We start from the raw sequence: 23,999 nt of genomic DNA on the forward strand, positions 1-23,999 counted from the left end.
ATCTTTTTGATTAAGTATAAATTGATATTTAGAAATAGTTTTTGCCTGTCTGCGTTGTGTTGTATGACTGCTTCTAATTTTAATGTATGTTTCGGTCTGAATATCTTTCAAAACTTTCACGAATAAATGGAGATTTGGATGATGATGATAAAAACTACTATTAAATCTTGAATGAAATGATTCACATGCATTTGTAGTATAGTATATAATATGGATATAATCTAACCTTCGACAATCATCATACAGCGTATAAACAAGCTCTATTCAAGCGTTTGTTTATTAAATAATGTATATTTATTATTTTCAAGTTATGATAATTTTGAGCTTTTTGAGCTTTTCCACTTCAAAATTATAAATTTAAGTAATATAACCCTATTTTTTAAAGGGAAAAATTTTTATGTAGGAGATTACAATATCTTTGATTTTCAGGTAAAAATTTCAAAAGGTTATTAGTGTAGGAGTTTACATTTAATGATAATTCAGGTAAAAAGGTTATTCGTGTAGGAGTTTAAATTTGGCCACGAGAACATTCCGTACCTACTATTGTTCCCGTCTTTATAAAATAATAATATATAGACAATATTTTACAGGAAATTAGTCAGTTTGCAATTTGTTGCTTAGAAATATATTGTTAGCAATATAATTATTTCAACAGATATTTTTGCATAAGACATAAATACTATACTCTCAGGTCTACATATCTGTTGGTCATTTTTTCAATTGGATAATTGTTTTATTATTAAACAATAAATTCAACCATTCAACCTCTCTCCAGTTTCCCGTTACCAAGTATAGTTTTATTTTCCAAATCGTTTGCTTTGCCTGACTTCCAGTTAGGTACGCGCAAATCAGGTAGACGTACGCTACACGGCTACCGTATCGGTAACTGACCCCTTCATGAAAATATTCACTTGATCATGAAAAATCTAATGCGCTTTCCACCCATTTCTCGTCCACAATTTACTTCCTAGAAACCATCGCGTGAACTAGGGAGCAGAATCTCACGAGAACCCTTTTTCAGCTTTTCACAATCCATCCATTATCAGGTTTGCCTGAAACACTTACTTCCAGTGATACGACGTCACAGGACCGTTGCTTCTGGCGTTGTCTCCGTACGCGTCGTCGTCGTCCTCGTCGAACCGATTGTTGTCGGCGTCCAGGACAATCTCCGCACCGTTTGCGTCGTCGTCTTCCTCCTCTTCCACATTCTGTTCATCGTCGTCGTCGTCGTCGTCGTCGTCATCGTCGTCGTCAACCTCGTCGTCCACTTCGGCAATGTTCGCCGCGTCATCGTCCTCGTCATCGTCCTCTTCGTCACCGCCGCTCTCATTGTCGTCGTCGTCGTCGTCGTCGTCACGCGGAGCCATCTCGTTGCTGCCCCGGAACCTGCCGAACCGCTCGGCGTCCCTCATCATTTCCGCGTCCACACCCTCGAACATGTCGTCGGCCGGAAGTGGCGTCACGTACTGTGGTTCTTCCTGGTGTTCGTTTTGCGGCAACTGATGCATTCCACCGCTGTCGACGACGCAATCGTGTGCTCGAAGAACACCATCCGGTGGGGCATTGTCGTCCAGCGGATGAGTCGCTCGGTACGGAAGTTGAGCCGCGGGCCTGCCGATCGCCGGAGGTTTGAAATCGATGATGACCGGATCCTGCGCAAACGGGTCACAAACACACACACACTTATTATTACACGTTACAGTGATGGGTCACGGGTACACGACGTGTGATTCATTTGTTTAATGTTGACGGTCACGCGTCTTGTCGAGAGTGTGTAGGGCGGTAGGGAGGTGGGGGCCTCAGTAGTAGTTCCGAAAAATTTCAACCTCCCCAGGTTTCAGAAGAAAACGAATGTACAATTTGTAATATTTGGTATTGCGGGCTATAGTCAAGGGTCGTTACCACCTCCGTGATTCGAAGTTGTGAATATTGTATACAATACTGTTTTACATTTTGATGTCAAACGTATTTGGTACTATTTAGAACCAAAAACAGTAGATTGACTGTACACGTAAATTTTCCTTGTGCTCAGAATCTTTCATGATAGATATTATATCTATAATTTAAACGGGGCGCAATTGTGTGAAAACTAGTTACTTGTATAAAGAGACGAAGCTTATTGCGGATGTACTCAAACGTAGGCCTGGTTTGAGGGTTTGTTTTCCAGCAGCTGCCCATTAGCTTATAGACAGGTTCTGGGCAAATGCCTGGTCTAGATAAACGACCACCTCTCATAACGTAATTCATTGTCTCTTTGTTCGTCATGCCCGTGTATGGCATGGATCCAAACGTCATAATTTCCCAAAATGTGATTCCATAAGACCTAAAAATAAACGTTTTCATTACACATGGAAAAGTAAGTACTTGCAGGATACCTAAAGCCATTAACTTAAATTGATTGAAATAAAATTAAATTAAATACAAGTTTTGAAAGGGTATTTTGATAACTTGCATGTCATCACTTAAAGTTTGAATATTTTTAATACAGTATTATTCTTCTTTATTTTTACTTATGTAACTTGGAAATTACCTATACCTACCCATAAAAAATAATGTCTATATCCATTCAAAAAAATCACAATACAATAATGTATTATGCTTTATTATTAACATTAATTACTTGGTTCATTATGTCGGGTACATATATAACAATTAATACCTACCACATTCATAGTAAAATATTTTTCGCTGGGTCAAAACGCTTAAAAATGTAATGTAAGGTTCCTCGTAAATTATTGTTAGATATATTTAAAAATATTAAATATACATAATCACAATATTTTTTTTATTAGCATTTGAAGTTCAAAATTTGTCGGAATTCGGAAAAATTGGGAACATTTGTTTATCATTTTGTGCTTTAAAAAGTCCAAGATGTTCAAATCTTATAGCTTTATGGCTGAAAATGTAATACAAATTCCTCATAAACATTTCTTACAGAAACTCAAAAATCTAATGAAATATATGCACACAGTTTTTTTATAGACACTTTAGTTTAAAATTCGGATGACATTTGATATTCAAACGAAGAATAATAATTACTGTTTCAGTTACTTTGTTATAATTTAAAATATTGTTCGTGTGCACTTGAAACTTGAAACTTTAAACGTATGTTCTTATATTTTACACAAGGACATTTGAAATTTGAAATTTTTTCAGTAAAAGTTGATTCAACATACAGTATTATTAATTGTAAGATAAATTACTTTAATATAGTCAGTATTATCTATAACGACGGTTAGGGGACCGATCGTACATACCGTAAATACGTCGTTATAACCAAATTTGATTTTGTACATATGTATAATTAAACGAAATTTTGCTGGAACCTCTAAATTAACGTCCTTATACCAACTATGTCGTTACGACCGGCATCGTTATAGATGGTACCGACTGTAGTATGATACAATATCATAAAATATATACTTAGGCTGACAGACCGTATCCACTCTGAATCGTTTTTAGTATGAAATAATTTATCATTGAGTTAAAATTTAATACATCCATTACAGTGACTAACTCAATATGGGTACACTCGACACTTACCGTACAGCATAGTTGCGGTTACCTAATTTCCCCCTTTTTAGTAATTTATTTCAAATTATTAAACTATCGATTGATTTTTTTTTTATAATATTATCAAATTGTTTTGTTTTGTTAATAAAAAATCGGTACTATTTATTACCAAACATCGGTTTTTGAATTAAAAACGCCATCTATCAATGACTCTGTCGGCATCCATTTAATGGGCAACATTGCTTGACCATCTTTTCTGTAATACTCGTTTCTAGAAAAAAAAAATAAAAATATTTAGTCACACTATATTATTATTTTTATAAATATTAATACATGTTTAGCATACCTATATACATCCCTAGACATTCCGAAATCGGCAATTTTCGTTACTCTGCCCCGTCCTGTCGTAGATAATAAACAATTTCTGGCAGCAATATCTCTGTGGATAAAATGAAGGTTTTCCAAGTATACGCATCCTTTGGCAATGTCCAATGCCATTTTTAATAAATCTTTTAACTTTATGGGAATGATTTTGTGGTTTTGTTGCTGAAAATTGTATGTAACATGTTAGAAAAAATGTATAACTAAATAATTGTAAGAATATAATAAATGCAACCAAATTGTGTTTCGTTATAGTATAGGTACTAATTTGATACTGTAGGGTTTTATATTTTACAATAAACCTACAGATTATCAGCATAATTTAATTATGTTATTTTTTTTCACACAATTTTACATTTTATAGATACGCATAATATTATAATCAATTATTATGTCGCTTATACGGTACGTACGACTGAAGGACGATTCTTGCGTAAAAATTCTTTTAAGTCACCGCCACTCAAAAGCTCTGTTACGATGAACCTATAGTTCTTTTCGAAAGTGATTCCGATGAACTTCACAATGTTCGGATGATTAAACTGACTCATTATGATGGCTTCGGTCAGGAAGTCACGTATACAAGATAGTTCAGCCTTTTTGATCCTCTGTATTTTTTCTATTTCGACTTCTGGATTAGGTGTGTTGTCGTCGTCGAATTTCACCTCCACATTGGTCATGTCTTTTTTCGGTTCGAGAGTCTGAAACAACGCCAATCGAATATTGTATACAGTGGTGTATTAGCCCAACGCAAGTATTATGTATTCTGATCAGACACACGTATTGGCAATGCCTTTTGGTAGTTTGGTACTAACCTTTATCGCGACACGCATTTCGTTCGTTTCGCCCGTTTTTTTATAATACCCACGGTACACCACTCCAAAAGCTCCTTCGCCAATAGATCTGGAAATCACACGTAACGTACATTATAAACTTTGCCGTTTAGCAATCAAAGTTAGAAGTTCCTTTCCACTATAGCACTGCTCGCTGTCTCGAAATCACGTTTACGACACCGGTTAAATTATTTTACGCCGAGCCAAAGTTACACGACTCCTATAATATATTATGGTACTGTGACAACTACCACAATTAATCGAATACACCATTGTATTATGGTGACCAAAACTACCAACAAAAAATTAGATCGACTCCTCCTTAAATAACTTAGCCGTTGAAATAAATACGATCACGCACAAATTACAATATTAAACAAAATACAAACACAATACATATAATTTAATTGCACATTTACACATAGTTACATAGGTACAATATTATATATCCACTCACTCAAATAATAATAATAATTGTATTTCATTAATTTAAACAATTATTTATTTCACTATTATTTTAGTAACAAAAATTGTATTTACTTTTGTATTCTTAATTCGTCCCTTAATATCCTTGGAAGATCGTTCGTTGTCAATGTCCTTCCATTGAAATCATAAGTGGGATTGATGTCTACATTTCCATTTCTGTTTCTCGATGTCAAATCGTAATTTAAAATGCCGTTGTGAAGTAAATTTACATTTTCTTTACGTTCTTTTCGTCTTCGAAAACTTCTATCTAAAACCGTATATGCAAAATATCAGTGAAATGTAATTAATCACATTCGCGTTGAACTTACACATCCAAATTCCTAAGATCAAGCAAATAATTACAACTGTAAATACACTTCCAGTGATCAAAAATATAATCTTTGTTGTCTCCGTTGATTGATCTGTTAAACAATATTATTATATAATAATTATACAATTATTGTTATCAAGTCAGGAAAATGCATAATGATAATTGTTAGTTGTGTAGAATATTATGTTTAGTAATAGTTACTGTGTTCGAAAAATACATAATAAATTATTATAATATATTTTGTGGGCGTCGAAAGGTAAATGTTATAAATTATTTTTGAGGATAATTCACGACGTTTTATTTACACCATTAATTCCACCTCGATACCACAATTTTGTGTCCAAGTGCTAATTTTTAGCTTGGTATAAATTAATGTTGAGTATATTTACCGAGTGTAAACAGTTTATAGGTACAGTTAATAGTATACGCTTTTGATTTAGGGTAAATTAGTTTAACTAACGAAAATTAAACTTGCATAGGCACGGAAAAAGTTTCTGCACCATCGAATTTCTACCTCGACCATTATTACTGCCATCGTTATGTTTACGCAATTATTCAATAACTTATGAAAACACGAATATGCGTTGATCACATGTCATACACGAGGACCCCACGTCTATAATATAATTTATTATATTTTGTTCTGTGCATTATCTCATCGCGCACAGTTTCATAATAATTAAGTGTTTTATTAATAAACTTAAACTCAACAACAACAAAAATATAACAAATGCGCCGTTATTATCATATCCTAGCCAAACATGTAGTCGCACAGAGCGGCTTATAAATCATTCAAAATTTGTATTTTTATCCATGGGTTTTGCACCCAAATTATTCAACCTTGAAGTTCTGCAATGCCCGTAAAAAGTAAAAACCCTCGGCCATTATAAATTATAGAAAATTGACATTTTATAATATAACTTGAACGATATCCAGTGACTGCTGGGTATATGCATAACCGAATTAACTATAATGCAAAAAGTTATTGGTGGACCTGTACAATATAATACGATGTGCATTCAATTGCATACATTTTTTAGCAATGAAAAATGTGTTTACCGTCTATTATAGTATGTCAGCTGTTGACAGAAAATTAAACAATTATATCATTGTATAATAATGTGAATATTAAATTTGACTGATAACTGCAGATTAGTTACGATAATATTAGTGTAGGGTGTCTAATACGCTTATAAAATCAACTTAACTACCTATTCTAAAATAAAGTCCGAAATAGCGAACCCGCACAGTATGCTAAGTACCTGTCAAAGATGTCGGTGCGTTATATAAAGATTCCGAGTATAATATTTGAAATGGATATATTTTTTACTTAACACCTTCGTTGCACTTTTCGGACCTTTTTTTTCAAATTTAGTTGTGTTTGTTTAGTTTTACTAACAAAATATAGTATTTAAATTTGTCAATAATGTGCATGACGGCATGTCGGCATGAGAGTTCATGTTATTTTGATGTACATCACAAGTCATACCGACGGGTAGGTTAGGTTATATCTGTTCTTTGATCGTCATCAACATTACACGTGGAAAACTTTAATACCTACAGTTTAATGGTGTTTTCAGTTTTTAAGTGTGTTCATTATAATTCAAGGTTTCAACAAAATTTGATGAATACTGAATAATAATTTTAAGACTTAAGAACATATTTTTAATGACATTTACAAGTGGAACGAATATACATGCTACATATCCGTAACCGTTTTCTCGTACGTCCAGAGACAACAGGTACCTACTATAAAGTGTGATTATTAATACTATATTTTCGTTGAGAATAGAAATGGAATTATTCCATGAAATCAAACTTGAAAATTCACTCTGCATAAGTACTAGGTTTTTGTGTCTTTTTTTTCAAAATGTTAGCATTTTAATATGTTGTTATTAAAAGAAATTCGAACTTCTGTCCAATTTAGAAATATCAATTTTTGTTTAAATTATTTAAATTTTTAATTGAAGAGAGCTGCTTATTTCATCAAAATACAGATTTATATCAATCTGAAATCTTAAAAAATATATTTATTGCCTCTGGGGATTCACGCATCAAACATAACATTAAAATACAGATGTGGAACAAATTTCAAGTATAATTAATCAAATCAAAAGAAGCACAACGTCATTATCATTTATCCAAGCCTGCCTAACATTGTATACTTAAAAAAATAAGCAGTCATTCAATAATATATTATATTATTGTTGATCTTTTAGTTACTCGTAATATACCTCAATAACTGAAATTGTATAATTGTATTTTTATTCTGTTTTATTATTATTATCAACATTAGATTATTGGTAGACTTAACCGAATATAAGTAATTGGTAATATACAGATGTTAGTATGTCACTATTTCTTATTTATGTTAAATAGGTAATCTAATGATAACTTATCATTAAGTTTAGATAACAAAATGTGTCAGTGAAAACTAAAGAATCAAATATTTAATAATAAGTAATAACAATAATAATTGAGATAGTTCTAAGCATGGTTTAAAACATTTATTTTGAAGACAAAATTACGTTTCCAACAGAATTATACTGTGTTGGAATATTGCATGAACGAATTTTTTCAGTAAAATTTTGTTTCTGTCATGTCCTTTTAATCAAATATTATTTTTTTTTTAATGTAATCATTGTTTAACCGTGCATACCTAACTAATGTCTACTCAGATTAACCCGAATAATAACGGTCTAGAATAACTTATAATATGATTTTTTTGTTTTTTACACGTTGTAATCTGTAAATTCCTCAGTGTACCTACCAAAAAAACGATATTTGATTAAAGTATTTGATTTATATTTAACATAATATACACTCTTATGATATATTTAGTTTTAACATTTATATTTTTAGTTAACAATTATATTATATGATATAAAAATATCGTGTCCAAGTATAATATTTGAAGCCTTAGAATAATTTTACATTTTATATTTATATATCATTATAAATTTAGGGAGATAAAGTGGCCGAGCGGACTAAGGCGTCCGTTACAATGCGTACCGTCGCCGGTTCGAATCTCGGTCACGGGGGGCACTTTTCTCCGGGCAGACACCTAGCTGTCTGGAGAGAGAAGCCACCATTCCCCGACTGAGCACCTAACCTACAGGTGCCCAAATCAAAAATTCTGATAAAAACCAACACACACGTCTAAACAAATCTACAGTACCCTCCCCCACAGTACCACAGGTGAATGACCTTAGTAGTTGAAGCATTAACCCTAATAAAAAAAAAAAATATAATAATATCTTTCTAATATATTATGATAAAAAAGTTTTATATATGTTCCATATACCTATTATAATGATTGCCACTGACACCAACAAATAAATAAATAACAATTATTAATATAAGGTAATTAAATACCTACTTAAAACTCACTATATTAAAAAGTTTTGCATATTTTATTTTGCATAGTGTATTATCATTATTATTTTTTTTTTACTAAAGAATAAGTAAAGCTATTTGTAAAAATTGTTACATTTTGTATTGCGGTGAATAAATACCGAAAAATTTGAAGACAGTGTACGGATAATAAATACGGATTTAACAGGTAATTAATTATTGGTCTGTAGTTTAATTAATTTATTTTACTTTACTTTTAATTTTATATAAATCGTAAATATTGCATAGTTATTGTGTACTTATAAATATTATCTGTTTCCATCTAGTGACAAAATGATACTGTAGTAATATTAAAAGAATCGTAAAACGTCTCGACAAGAGGGCGCCACAAATAATGTCCATATCTACTAAATATTTTAACATTTTAGTTTTATGTAAAAACAGTATATTTTATTTCCATCATAAAACTGAGTATTTTAATTTAAATTTAACTAAAATAAATTGTACAATGAATTCCTATAAAAATGGTCATGTCTAAGTAACATTGATATCTTTCATAAATATATTTAAATGTATTCCATGATTTAGCTAAACATTTAGAATCATCTTGCAGAAACTGTTGTACAATGAAATGTGCTTATAAGTAACTCAAGAATGACAAAGTTTGATTATTTATAAGTAGGTAATTATTATTATACTAGATTATATTAAATATTACACATCTAAAATTATAGACCGAAAAAAAAATAAATATCTTTGATTCCAGTAATATAACTCGACATTTCATAAAAATCGTCAAAGTTAAATATTCTATACATTTTAACTAACTCTATTATACACTGGTTATAAGCTACTGTAAATGTTGTGAGCCAAAATTATCTGTACTATTTAGTTAAACATATTTTATTAAATAACTTGAACCAAAATAAAAAAATGTATTTACCATTCAGACGTAAGTGTTTGTTAATTTTTTTTATGATTAATAAACAATTATTTCGGTCATATTATGTAAAATAATATTGAAAAACTAAATAATATCTTGCTATTAAAGAATGAACGAAATATAATATTTATTCGAAAAAGTATATTTAATCATCTACGGAGTATGAGTATGAAACATTTCAACCATTGATTGAGGATTTTTTTTATAATCGACCAATTCCAATAACTGTGTAGTTCAAAATGAATAACAATATCAGTATTTGTATTTTATAGTAATCATTTTTATAAAATATAATATTATAACACTACGAATTTACATTTTTAGTATGCATTTTCTACACGCCGAACACTTTATGCACCGTATTAATAAAAATTAATATTCACGTTGAATCCATAATTCATATTTATTATAGTGACACCGTTTGTTCAATATGTATTATCGCACTAAGTCAAAATAAAAATTATTCTTCCTTAATAATACGTTGTCAGTAATTATAATATTATGTCGATTGATGCATTTAACGTAAGACACTCATTATTAAAATATCTATTAACGTTTTTGAAAATAATTTTCATTATATTATGGTCATTATTTTTTAATTATGTTTAAACTAATTATACTTCAATTAATGCTCGATCCTGTTATAATGATATTTATTTAAGAGCATGTCAGTGCACTATTAATTGTTTTCTCTCTTTGACCCATGCCAAACATACCATATTATTTACTTTTAGTAGAACCAACCCTACGTTGTTACTTTTAGTATTAGGGTGAATTCACCTATTATCAAAGTTACCTAAGAGCATGTGTTACCTTTGTCGCTATGTTGGATATTTAGTGATATTTTAATATGTTTGTAAGTTCTATGAGTGGTTAAATTATTAAAATTTTAAATTTATTGTAAATTGCATAACATTTAAAATATTGTACCAACACTGCAGGTAATAATCTTAATTCATCTTTTCGTTACCTATGTGATTGCGTATTCCCTACAATTGTACAAACACTGTGGCACGGATAGTTTACTGCATTATAATAACATGCAAGTCCATTTCTTGCACCCAGCTCCCCCGCCAAATCGGAATTTGGAATTTTCGTTCAAACCATTCGTATTTGCAGTTAATCGTTTTTAATGGTTTTTAAACATATATCTAATAATATCACCAACTATTTCGTTTGTACAGTGTTCGGTTTGGTGCAAAACAATACCACTGAATGGTGTACAAGTACTCACATATGCACGACTTGCCGTCGGGCCCGAGTTTGAAGTCGGACGGACATATGCAGACGACCGAGCTGCGCAGCTGATTGGTCGCGGCGCACAGGTACGCGCACCCACAACCCACGATGGCGGGTATGATGTACACCGTTCCGGATTTGTAGTTGCTGCCTGGGTACACTGCCCTGTAGAACACGTGCTGGTTGTCCGGCAAGTACGACCAGCCGCCCTCGCCGTTCGTCTGGCTGTTGCTCCAAGCCCGACCACCTGAAGTCGGTTCGATATAATATTATTAGTCGATAAAATAGTGATTTAATATTTTATTGTTATATTTTATCATGATATTATAAGGCCATAAAAAACGTATGATAACGTCTTGTTGGCGCACAAAAATATTATTATAAAGATGAGTAGTAGTATTGTCGAATTGGTTGCAAGGTCCAAACAGCTGTCGTTTATCATAGTACAGTAATATTATTGTGCATTCCTTAAGGTAGGTAGCCCGAGGTAGGTAGGTACCGATAAAAAGAACCAGTCAAGATCTATGCTACTAAAAATAAAATGAAAAATAAAATTTATATTTTGATATAATAAGCCAAAAGTTGAAGGTATTTTTTCTCAAAATCCTTTTAGGTTTCCTCTGAGTAAATCAGGATCGGTTTAATCATTCTGTAAACTGTAAAGTATCACCGCAAACTATTAGTCTCAAACCACTTATTTCTATTTTTTATTTATTTTTGAATTGTTATTCATTTCCATCAAAACGCGTATAATAAGCTTACAGGTACTTATGTTAAATCATAAAAAAAAAATCATGAAATACAAATTTAAAAATTTGTAACCGGAACCCTTTGAATTTTGGAAACCGAAACCGAAATTTTAGTTTTTCTGGGAACCGAACAGGAACCGGAACCGTAAAAATCATCAAGGTTCCAGTCCCTGGGGTATAGTATGTTTTATTACGAAAATCTGTTTAGATACGTAAATAGTTGTACCTATATGAGTAAATAATGCTTTAAAAAAATAGGAGGATTTGAAACAGCTTTTCTGAAAAAAAAGGTTAATTGGTGTCAATAAGTTTGTGACATATGACTTTTATCACCTTGGCAATCGATTTTTAAATCTGTAGCTTATAAATTTGTTTGTAACATTTTTGCATGTTAATAATAATACTGATTGAATATTATTAATTTTAGATTATAATTTATAATAATTTATAAGAGGAACCTACATATCATAGGTATAATTATTCCGTTTTTATTTAATTTTTAAGATTCCGCCATTTTTATTCAAATATTTTTTGAAAAATAATGACTTAATTGTTATTAACAATGACAGAAAATACCAAAGCATTTATTATTAAAAACTAAAATGTATGTTTAAATTTTTATCTTCTAATCATTTGTTATTATCCAACTGAATTAATTATTATGCTCATAACACTTATAAATTCATCTACATATTATAAACAGTGTTATTTATAATATTTGCTGGGATATCATTGTCTTATAGGCTTTTGGGTATTTTAGTATTTATATAGGTACTTAAGTACTATAGGACCTACCCATAGTTGTCTATGTATTATCAAAAAAATAAAATAATATATAGGTATATATTTGTTAAAACAACCCTCGAGTGTGCTTTATAAGCCCAATAACAATTACAATTTTTAAGTGGTTGGAAAACAAAAAAATAATATACATTTCACGCCACAAAATGTAATATATTATTGTAAGTCATAATTATTATTAATTTTACAGATGATTTTTAATTATGACTATCCACAGTAAATAATCATGAAAGTAATTAATATTTTTTAAACTATAACACACGTAGGTAATGGTATACTGTAATGATTATAATTATTATATAATTAATTATATATTATAATTATTATTAACAAACTAAAACGAGAAAATTCCGTATACGCAGCAAACTTCAGAAATCTAGAAAACTACCACACTGAGAACGGTGTACAGACGAATAGTTAATGTTTCACGAAAAAAAGAAAATCGTTTACAGTATTACCAAAAAAAATATTCTATTATTATAGTCAATGGAGAAAATGGAAATACATCAAAGAAAATCATCGTACAAAACATGACCCAGCTAATCCGTTGTTATTGCAATCTCAATAATACCCACAGCCATTGATATTTCGTATTAATTTTAATTAGTTTTATATTACTTTATTAAGGTACCTCTATATAAATGCATTGTATTATTATTATGTCGGCATGGTTTCCTGTACTTTCCACTATCAAATGCAATCAAAAATACACATTAACGACCCAGCATTTTGCCATCTAATTGGTTAACAAAAGGTCGTAGATAATACGTTTCAAGGGGGTAATAAATTTGTCTGTAAATCATTCCGTCTATTACGTTTTAATATACAATAGCTTAGGAAGTACAAAGGGTTGTTTTTTTATTTTATAAAAATAAAAGTGAAGAAATGGAAATGAAATGAAAAACATTATATTAATTCTGGATCGGATAAAAAAAAGAACATATACCTACTGGCTACTTCAATGCTTTTGAAATCTTGTCAGAGAATCTTTTTCGTAGTAAATACGACTTTTAGAAGTAACGTTAGGTTTAAATCTACCATTAAGTGAACCTTATGTTCTGATCTCTGGTATAAGAACAGAGATCGAGGATACCAACCGAATTAGAACATTATTAATTCGTTTAGATTTGATCGTTATGGCGATTAGTAATAATACATTATTCGACGGATTTTGCGATTGATTTGCTATTGTCTTAATTTTAATAGTATGTTGTTAATAACTAAAACTATTACTAAGACAATTTTTGGATGATAATAATAAACAGTATGCGTACAATCGGCGCCCGTAAATCAAGACTGCGGATTAATTGATTCGGTTATTAAAATTTTTTTTCTACTCCGAGTCCGGTTATTACCTATATTGTAGTAACATCCCATGTTATTATAGCAACGCAACAACGACTGTATATTATTATATTTTGTCGAAAATTGCATAAGATCATAATAAATTATTCGTAGGAATTCTGACAGCATTGATCCGAACGCAATGGTAATAATAAATATATATATATATTCCGTTTTCGATGACGCCCGTTGTCGCACATACATTTCCGATCTTATTTTATTGCGGTGGAGCTGATTTATTATTTTGCCGTTACTTCGAAACGTGTGGTTGCCGAGTTTGCGAGGTCTTCTCTGTTTTTTTTTTTTTACATTTATTTATTATTATACTAGCGAACTCCCATCCCTTCCCTACGTGCCATGTAATATTGTAGACTGGTGTTGGCCTTTGCGTCTACTATCGCCATTTCGCCAACAATTATTATGTTTTATGAGCTTGACGATACGCCTTTACACATTGCCCGCCCGCGCTAGTGTTGGTCGATTTTTAGACGTATACAACGTATATTACTAATATATTATTATTATGTGCTTAGTACAATAATAATATATATAATTATATTGTTTACCAACTATAACCCTATATTATCTAGAGTCTTGCGTGAAAATAAAATTAGATTTATTTTATAATAAATCTAGCGCGTGACCCAATCGGTAAACTAAAAATATATTTGCAATGACGGGGCAATATAAAAATAATAATAATAATATTATGTAATCGTTTTTATCATCGACGGTACAAAGAAACTATAACATAATGAAATGTACTTTTAATTTAATTTTCATTTTAAAGGCTCGGTATCTGGACCAATCACTTGTATTTTTTAAAATTATTTCATGTTTTTCCCCTTAATTAAATGTAAACTAAATTGTATAGGTTTACATGTTTGGTGAATAATAACACTTATAATATATAATATCTTCTTCAAGGCCAAGGGAGATGTGAAAGTGTTATCATAATCGTGTATGGGATGGACACATTATTTTTAGCAGTGAACCGAAATCACACAATCATTTGGTGCAACGTATAATATTAAAATAATATTGAAATTATGAAATTAATTATTATAAAAATATGTCCTTATAACGTTCGCTATAGAGTAGTGCTGGACATTGGCTGACCTAATCCGGACTACGGGTTGAAATATAGAATCCGGATTGGCGGATTCAATCCGTCTTAACCGGATTCCCGGATTCAATCCATTTTCCGGATTAACGGATTCAATCCGTAAATCCGAAAAACGGGTTTTATTTATAAAGCTGAATTAATGGTTTAAAAATCATGTTTATAATAATATTTATTGTATCAATCTATAATCTTTTTTTTATTTCTAAGTAAATTTATTATTTATCACAAGCATATCCATATTACATAATTGTATCTTCCAAAAAAGTATTTAATGTTGTTTTATAATAAAATCCGGTATCATAATCTGGATTGATAATTTTTAATCCGGATACGGATTAGATGTCCAGCACTACTATAGAGTCGATATTATCTCGAATCACCCGGTTGACGTTTCGTGAACGTGTAAAATAGTAGGTAGGTATATTGTTCGACGGTAGAATTAATTTTCAAACGAAATCATTTAATGTGAACACAAAACTAAAATCGTCCAATAAAACGAATCCTCCGTAATGATACCGCATCCGGCCATTCTAGGTTTTGTCGATACCAGCAGTGCGTGTTTGTCTCCGAGTACATCAACGTCAATATTGGCTTACCGGTGAAACCTCCACCTCCACCGCCGGCAACGCATCCGCCACCGCCTCCGCCGAACCCGCCAAATCCTTTGGTGTTGCCTCGGCTCTTGTAACACGCCAGGCCGCCGACACCACCTCCATCGCTTCCAAAACCGCCAGTCCCCAGCAACGCCGAGCCAGTGGATTTTTTGTCTTCCGTATAGTTTCCCGGGGCCCAGCCGCCGCCAGCACCTGCGATGATACAAAAAATTAATTACTCGAATGATATCAGTTACGTGGGATCCATCACGCGTGATAACGATTCATTATAATACCTGTTGCTTGCGGACAAAAGACCAAATTAAAAAGTAACGAGTGTAAAAAAGTAACAGTTCAATTGAGTCACTTTTAGGGAGCATAATATTTTTATTATAAAACATTAAAAAAATACCAACAACATATTTTAATAATCAGTATACAGAACACATTTAATACCTGCTAACGAATTATATATAATAGTGTTAAATCTATCGCGAGTGATTAATCATTGTTGTTTTGAAAAATAAACCATTCTTGTAAGTATGACGTTATTTCTATCTCATTTCCTTGCGTAATTTTAAGTGTCTTAATTTTTTCAACAGGAATTCGCATAACTTTGATTTTATGTTTTGAACATTTTGATGTATTTATTTATTCCGAATATTGAAAGAATTTATTTAAAGTGTTAAAAGATTGAAGTGTCTGGTTAGGGAACCTTACAAATTGTTTGGTACATTCCTGCCTCATCTGTCTGAACTTTAAATGTTCGTAAATATTCAGTCAGAATTATTATTGGGTAGGTTTTATACACCGACATTCTTAAATCATTATCATGATTCAACAATTCTACATTATTATTAATAACACTAAAAAGGTATGTTATTATATTATTATAAATGAAATACCACAACAGTTATGAATTCTTTACAATACAATCCTACATAGTTATTATACAGAGTAATATAATAATAGTTGTTAAGTATAATTTTATTTTACATTGCATTACGTCTTATATGTATTATATTGAAACGTTATTTTTTTACAAAACTTTAATAATTGTATTTATTTATTTTATTCACTAGATTATAATATTTTATAGTTATTCAATATTGCTGTGAAAGCGTATCAATCAGAATTCCGTGGTTTAAGTGTAAAACAGAGGTATTAAAATATATAAATGTCATTAATGTTTAATGCTATAATGTAATGTTTTGCATATATAAAATATACCCCAAATTGTAATGAATGGATGAATTTAGGGAAGTATCGTGCAAAATTGATATATATTCATTAAACATTATAACATACATTCTTAATTTGAATAATAAAATACAACCGAAAAATCCCATTTGTGTAATTACTGACTAAAATTGCACAATAATTTAGGTTAGGTTATAGGTTATCGTTCAATAAATTATACTACAAGCATTTTGCAATGCCAAAATTATTTAAAAATGGAAATTAATTATTCAATAACAATACAGCATATATTAAATTGTTAGTTTCAAAAGTGCGAAGAAAGTGGTAGGAATTTTTATTATCTCCCCAAATATCCGTAAAATTTAATTTAGATCTATAAGTGAAGTTGAAAAATTAAGATTAAGATTTCGATTTTCTGTGCAATAAATTAGAAAATTAATCAAATAATAATATACCAACAATGATTTAAAATGTCGTTTCCATGATTTACGCTATCTGATAAGTTATACAATATAATGTATAAGACTTCACTTTGTTTATTCAAAACCAAAATTGAAAATATCTACCGTAATGGTATCTAAGTAAAAACTAATGTCTCAAACTATCTTTTATAGATAAAAATTCAAATTTAAACATAATTTTTATAATAATAATATCTTTTTTCTACAAATATTATATTGTATATATTTTTTTTTATCTGTGCTTTAAACTTCAAGATAATATATCTGATACAATAGACGCAGATAATATTGCAACATAATTTTCTGAAAAGTAACTATATATTTTACTCGAACAAAAAAATATAATTTATATCAATAGATACAACAATTTTTGTTTCGATGTCAATAAAATATAATATGAAGAGTGGTGAAGGTTACGCCCCATATTTTTTTCTTGTCAATATTATTTTTACTTATTTTCTTATAAGATCCCTCAAAATAAAAAAAATGGGGCTATTTGATCTTACGGTTAGTTTATTTAAGGATAACAAGAAATTATTTGTTTTGTTGAAGTTATTGAGATTCAGAATTTTCACTCGTTGGTACATATCGATTCGGAAAAAAACATAGTACAAAATAATGTCATATATCGCGAATTGATATAGGATAGTCACGTCAGATGGTTATACGTTTTGTATGTACGCTATACATTTGAAAAACATTTCAACCATATTAATTTGATTATGATTTGCACAATATGAAACTATATCGAAACCATTTGAAATTGGATCAAACACACCTCGCTTTGGAGAGTTCACTGACACAAATAAAATCGTTGTGAACTATAACAGTACAGTCAATATATAATAATATTAAAATCAACTCCGTTTTGTGTTCATTCACATCTAACCTACTAACGTACGACCACCCACACATGGGCATTAGAATTAACAACACAATATTGGAAATGCAAGTGTGCAATATTAGAACAAAATATCCAGGAAAAAATCGTACTAGCATTTTATCTGTAATAAAATAATATTATTATATCGTGCATTGGCTTAACTCGACTGACTGTTTAATATCCTTACCTAAGTTCTGGTAAAAAATCAATTATTAAAATTAAAGCCAAACTACATATAATATGGAATTCCTTATCATGAAATAGGGGATGATATGATTGTGTTGTACCTGCAGTTAAAACCGTAGTTATTAAATTGATGTATTGTGTAGGCGTGTAGCTGATATCAAAAATCAAGTTCATAAGACAATTAATGAGAACGTTCAAAGAATCAAAGGCCATGAATGAATTACCTACGTTTTAATGTAGAACTTGAACAATAATAATATTGTCTGAGAAATTGCGTGTAAATAATAATTATAATTTATAATGTTATCAGGTCCAACCGTCTAGGACGTCGTCTAGATACTGCGCACAATATTGAGTTTACTTGGAAAATGGAATACAAACAATCCGTTTATTTCATGTCGCCGAAATGTAATTACAATATTATAATTAAATGGAATTAAGTGATTGGAGCAGTAGGTAGATAAAACGACTATAACGAATAAACATTACAAACGCAACGAACAAAATAATATAAACTTATCTTGTACGTAGGTGGCATAAGAATTCAAATATCTGTCGCAGTCTAAACGTACCTAAATTAAAGATGTCATGGCAATTTTTTTTTCAACCATACGTATATTATAATAATATCTACATTTGATCAAAAAAAATTAATAACCACTGATTTCCAAAAATTAATATTCCGAATCAAAATCTCTATAATTATTTAAATATCTTAAATTCGGAATTCACAGAAAATTAATATAATAGGCACTATTGACTTATGTCGTGTTTTCAATCGAACACTATTATTAGTATTATTATTTGTTCTCACCATCCAATGATGAGCATATAATATATTATTAACATCATAACTATAACTTTTTTAATTCCATTGTTAATTAAATTGATAATTTTATAATTTTTTTGAATTCAAAATTAGTTATAAATCGTTGAAAAAAAACAGTGTGTGTCTTATCGTATTAATTTGTTAAATAGGTAATATAATATATTATAATTTATTTTAAGTCATTAGTTATTAGTAATAGGTGTTTGAAAAAAATTTTGCAGCTAAGGTCATTTAAAGTGGGATGAGGAAAATTTTGGTATTTTGATAATGTGTTATAATTTACAATATGATATTAAGCAGAGTAAAACGTTTTATGGATGTGGCCAATGTGACAGTCTTAGAGTCCAACATTTTTCATAAAGTAGATAAGTAGATAATATGCTTAATTAGTATATGATTTACAAAGTCAATACCAAACAAATTTAATTTAATTTAAACAATTAACAGTTGAGTCCAATAATCTCTCGATCTGTACAAACTCCCAAATACAACCATAAAAAATCACAATAAAGCTAAAAACATGTTGAACGGATACGAAAAATATTTGTTGCATTTACAATGTTCTTTATAAACCTATAAAAACAATTATTTTTAATGCAAAAACATTAATTGAAGCATTTTAACTATATTGCAAAAGAAAAATGAAATGTATTATCAGTAGACTCTTCGTGCATTAAAATATTAATTTTTTTAAATGGAATTTGAACGTATACATAAAACTGTTTAATTTATTCTTGAAAATACTAACCAAAGTGTTCAGAAAGTTGTTCGATTATTTTTTTTTTAAATTTGTAAGTATATTTTATTAAAGTAATATAGATACATTATAATATAATAAGTACATGTATAATAGTCATAATCCATAGTCATAAACTCATAACACATTACCTTATAGCATTTTTAGCGTAAAGGAAATCAACTAAACTAAAATAAATATTTAAAAAAAAAACCGCCATAAAATGTGTGATGTAATTAAAATACGATCGAATTTCATTTCATTTTACCATTATTTCACAGTCATAGTGGAATTTTTTAATTTCGAAATACCTTTTAGTATAGCCATTGCGATTTCAAAATCGTATTTCAATGGCTTTCTATCTTTTGTCTTTTGATTAGAATTTCCAAGATTATATTATAATACATATTTTATGACTTGTTGCCCACATTAAAATATTTTATCTATAATATACAGTTTTCTGTATAGACGTACAGGTAGTACCTATGTATAATAATACATCTAAAATATAAGTATGACTATAATAGTTGTTACAAGAGATGGTAATAAATTATATAATTATTCAAACGATTATCAATAACAATGATAACTAATAATATTGAAACGTTCTTTCATCACACTTTACCAATTCGTATTTTCCCGCTCGTAATTTTTCAAATAACGAATGAAATCTCAAAATTTAAAAAGAGTTTGTTTAGGTTTAAAGTACGTTATTATCTACGAAATATGGTGTGGATATCACACTCAAACTCTATAATTATTCAATGAGACACGAGCGTTAAAAATATACGTTTGTGACGTCAGAACCGAAGTCTGAAGGACGGCATAATATGTCTTACGTGTAAAAGAGTCAACAACGAAAAATCGGTAAAGATAATACTTGGAGTTTTTTTTATTTAATCTGAATAGCGTATTTATTTATTTAAGATACTGGTGTGATTATAATAATATTGATTGAGTTTCTTGTTTTTTTTTTTTTAGTTATTTTAAATTATTGTTACCTTTATAGTAAGTTTTTAGTAGTTAGTAATATTGTTATTGAAATAGCAATAGCGAGTTGGTGAAAATTCCAATTTTCTAAGGTTATTCCATTTGATTTAGGTAGGCACGTAAAAAAAAACAAAATCGATTTTGTCGGATAATGGTGTTGCGTAAATATTTACGTATTCCCGCTGTTTTTTTTCAGATTATTCTAAAATCTACTTTTTAACCCTCGAAGTAGATTCATTTTTCAATCAGAATCACCCTCAAAATTGAAAATTAAGATTTTTTCTGCTCCAATACGTGCGATTACCGGCGTACATATAAATTTAAACATTTTACAAAAAAGCACTCATAATAAGGTCAGCTCAGAATCTAAAATAAACAATAATAACAAGAATAAAAAAGTTATTACCTATGATAAAGACTATTGTGTATAAAATAATATCTATAGTACACTTGGAAAAACATAACAGAGAAGCACTTTGTACTTTTTTATAAAATATATTATGATGTTTTATCGTAAGATTAAAACAAAGTTAAGTATTGTAATATAAAATTGTTATCAACCTCTGACGAATGTACGACATTAATGATAACAATGAACTGTGTCACGTGTTTTGACTTCCTATCTTTATATTTGATTATATTATTATATTACCTATCATAATAATATGATATTTTGGAACTTCTAATTTTTTTTTTGTTCATAAAACTGTACAATGAAATATAAAAACGTATAATACCAATACAATTTCAAAAAGAATTATTAATTATTCGTTCAAGATCAACAATATTATATAATATAAGGAGTACCTATTATGAATTTAAAGTTGATATGGTACCTGAAAAATTCCGTTCATTCAATTAAATCAATACATTTTTCCTCCAATAATTTACTTTTTTTGATAGACAAAAACACATTGAATTACAATAATTATTATTATCAATGATATTAATCGAATGAGTTTAATTTTCATAATGTATTATTGTTATTTCTATCAAAGCGAGATTGATTTTATACATATTATATATTTAATTTTTTTTTATCGAACAAAACGTTTCAACGGCAATGGATATTAAACGTACCGTTATTTGACTAAAAATAAAAAAAATATTTGTCATCTATTTAATTTTAGTCACGACTTCTTATGAATATTTTTGAGCTTATTAACAATATGCACACTGTAATTGCACAGGCAGTGGGGACTTGGGAGTCCGTTGGTTGGGGTGGTATCCAAGATAACCGGATAATGCCTACCTACGTCGCCTACATATTATTATAATTATATAAGCATCTAATGTTTTTGTACAACGCTTTACGTATAAAATATGATTAGGTTACCATTTCGGTTGAATCCCCAGCCGTGTTGTTGTGTTTTAATGACAGTGTATATTATGACGAGGCCACCGATGCCTGACTAAGTTTCTAAGTTCAATATTGGCGATGTATTATTATCACTGATGCGCGTGCCGATCGTGTGTTTGCGAATTAAACAGGTCATCGGTGTGTGTGTGTGTGTGTGTGTGTCCTATACCACGAGTATGAGAGCCACTGCAACCGATATACAATTTTGTTGCAAAAGAAAAAGAAAATAGCATTCATCTATGATTCCGGATGCGCCCAAATCGTTTTTGTGATTTTAATATTGTTACGATGTTTACTAATAATTAGGGATGGGCCGATACCAATTTTTACCGATATCCGATACTCCGATATATGCTGCCGATATAAAACCGATACCCGATAATATATGAAAATATAAAAACAAAATTTTTGACAAAATAACATGAGCCGATACCACCATAAAACCGATACCATTAACCGATATTATAGTTAAACCGATACCCGATAACACAAATATTACCTAGAAAAGTGAAAACATTGATTATTATTTAATAGTTATCACATGTTTGCTGTTTATTTTTCAGTCTTTAATACTTAAATATTAATATTTTATTATTAATATGCTGATCTATAGGTTTTTTTTTTTTTGGTATCGGTTGAAGTATCGGTTTTTGAAAAAAAACCGATGCCACTGATATTGGCCGATATCTAGTATCGGTTCTAGTATCGGCCCATCCCTACTAATAATGTATTATTTCGTTACAAATTTGAGCGGAAATCAAACGGTTTCACGTTATATTTTCCTCGGAACAAACTTCTTGTACATCCGACTTTAAAGATATTATAGTTATCGAATAAATAGACAAGTTCTATAATCAGCATCGTCTATCCTAAGACTGCTGCATACAAAATTTAATATATTTTTTTTAAATAAACTAAACCACGTTTACTAAGTATTGCGATAATTTGTTTTTATTTTTATAACAGTTTTTGGTTCAAAGATTAAACAACTAAAGGACAACTTTATCTCACAACATTTTATACCTACAAAAGTTATGGTGGGTAGGCAACGTGATATTATAATATTATAACCGTAAGTTTAAACACGTGTCGTACCTAATACAAAACGTAGTTCCAATTAAATTTAATTGTTCAACATTTATTCGCCACGTTGTGTTAATAAATTCAAATTACCTGCACTGTAATCAGTAACACATAATATAACTATGAAAAGACATTTGAATAAATGTTTTTAAAATAATAAAGCAATAGAACAAACGGGTCAGGTTGATACTTTTTTCTTGTTGATCTTTTAATCACTGGAATGTAATAAAAATGTGTTAAATATCACACGAGCATCACCTTTATTCAATTAGAACACTAGATTAAAACGAAAACACATACTGCGTAGTTATTACCGAACGAGTTTAATTTCAATTTGTTCCTATTATGTTTCAGTTTATTTAACATTTAATGCTCTATGTAATACTCTTTTACACGTGTTTTATACCTAAAAACAGTCACATAACTATATACAAGTTACAAGCATCATGATAGAAATAATTATGAACAAATGTATAATTGTTATCATTAAAGTCTGGTGTTCCAGTCGGTACACACCGTGGTCGCACATCATTTATCGTTTGTTAATGGTTTCAAAATAAATGGAAACACTAGTTTTACATATTATTATTTATTATTGACGA

General features: G+C 29.8%; 1 protein-coding gene across 2 annotated transcripts in view; it reads right to left on the minus strand.

Annotated features, from left to right (window-relative positions):
* Positions 1–23,999, minus strand: part of LOC132933963 (tyrosine-protein kinase receptor-like) — a 418,129-nt gene that overhangs the window by 5,752 nt on the left and 388,378 nt on the right. For both annotated transcript variants that reach the window (XM_061000235.1, XM_061000236.1), the window contains exons 16-25: positions 15,673–15,882; positions 11,052–11,303; positions 5,519–5,611; positions 5,265–5,457; positions 4,707–4,794; positions 4,308–4,592; positions 3,860–4,059; positions 3,683–3,784; positions 2,098–2,323; positions 1,066–1,652 (exon numbers count right to left, since the gene is read on the minus strand). In XM_061000235.1, coding sequence (XP_060856218.1) covers positions 1,066–1,652; positions 2,098–2,323; positions 3,683–3,784; positions 3,860–4,059; positions 4,308–4,592; positions 4,707–4,794; positions 5,265–5,457; positions 5,519–5,611; positions 11,052–11,303; positions 15,673–15,882 — 2,236 coding nt within the window. The remainder of the gene's footprint in view (positions 1–1,065; positions 1,653–2,097; positions 2,324–3,682; positions 3,785–3,859; positions 4,060–4,307; positions 4,593–4,706; positions 4,795–5,264; positions 5,458–5,518; positions 5,612–11,051; positions 11,304–15,672; positions 15,883–23,999) is intronic.

The sequence above is a fragment of the Metopolophium dirhodum genome, chromosome 1, assembly GCF_019925205.1.
Source record: "Metopolophium dirhodum isolate CAU chromosome 1, ASM1992520v1, whole genome shotgun sequence".
Taxonomy (NCBI): domain Eukaryota; kingdom Metazoa; phylum Arthropoda; class Insecta; order Hemiptera; family Aphididae; genus Metopolophium; species Metopolophium dirhodum.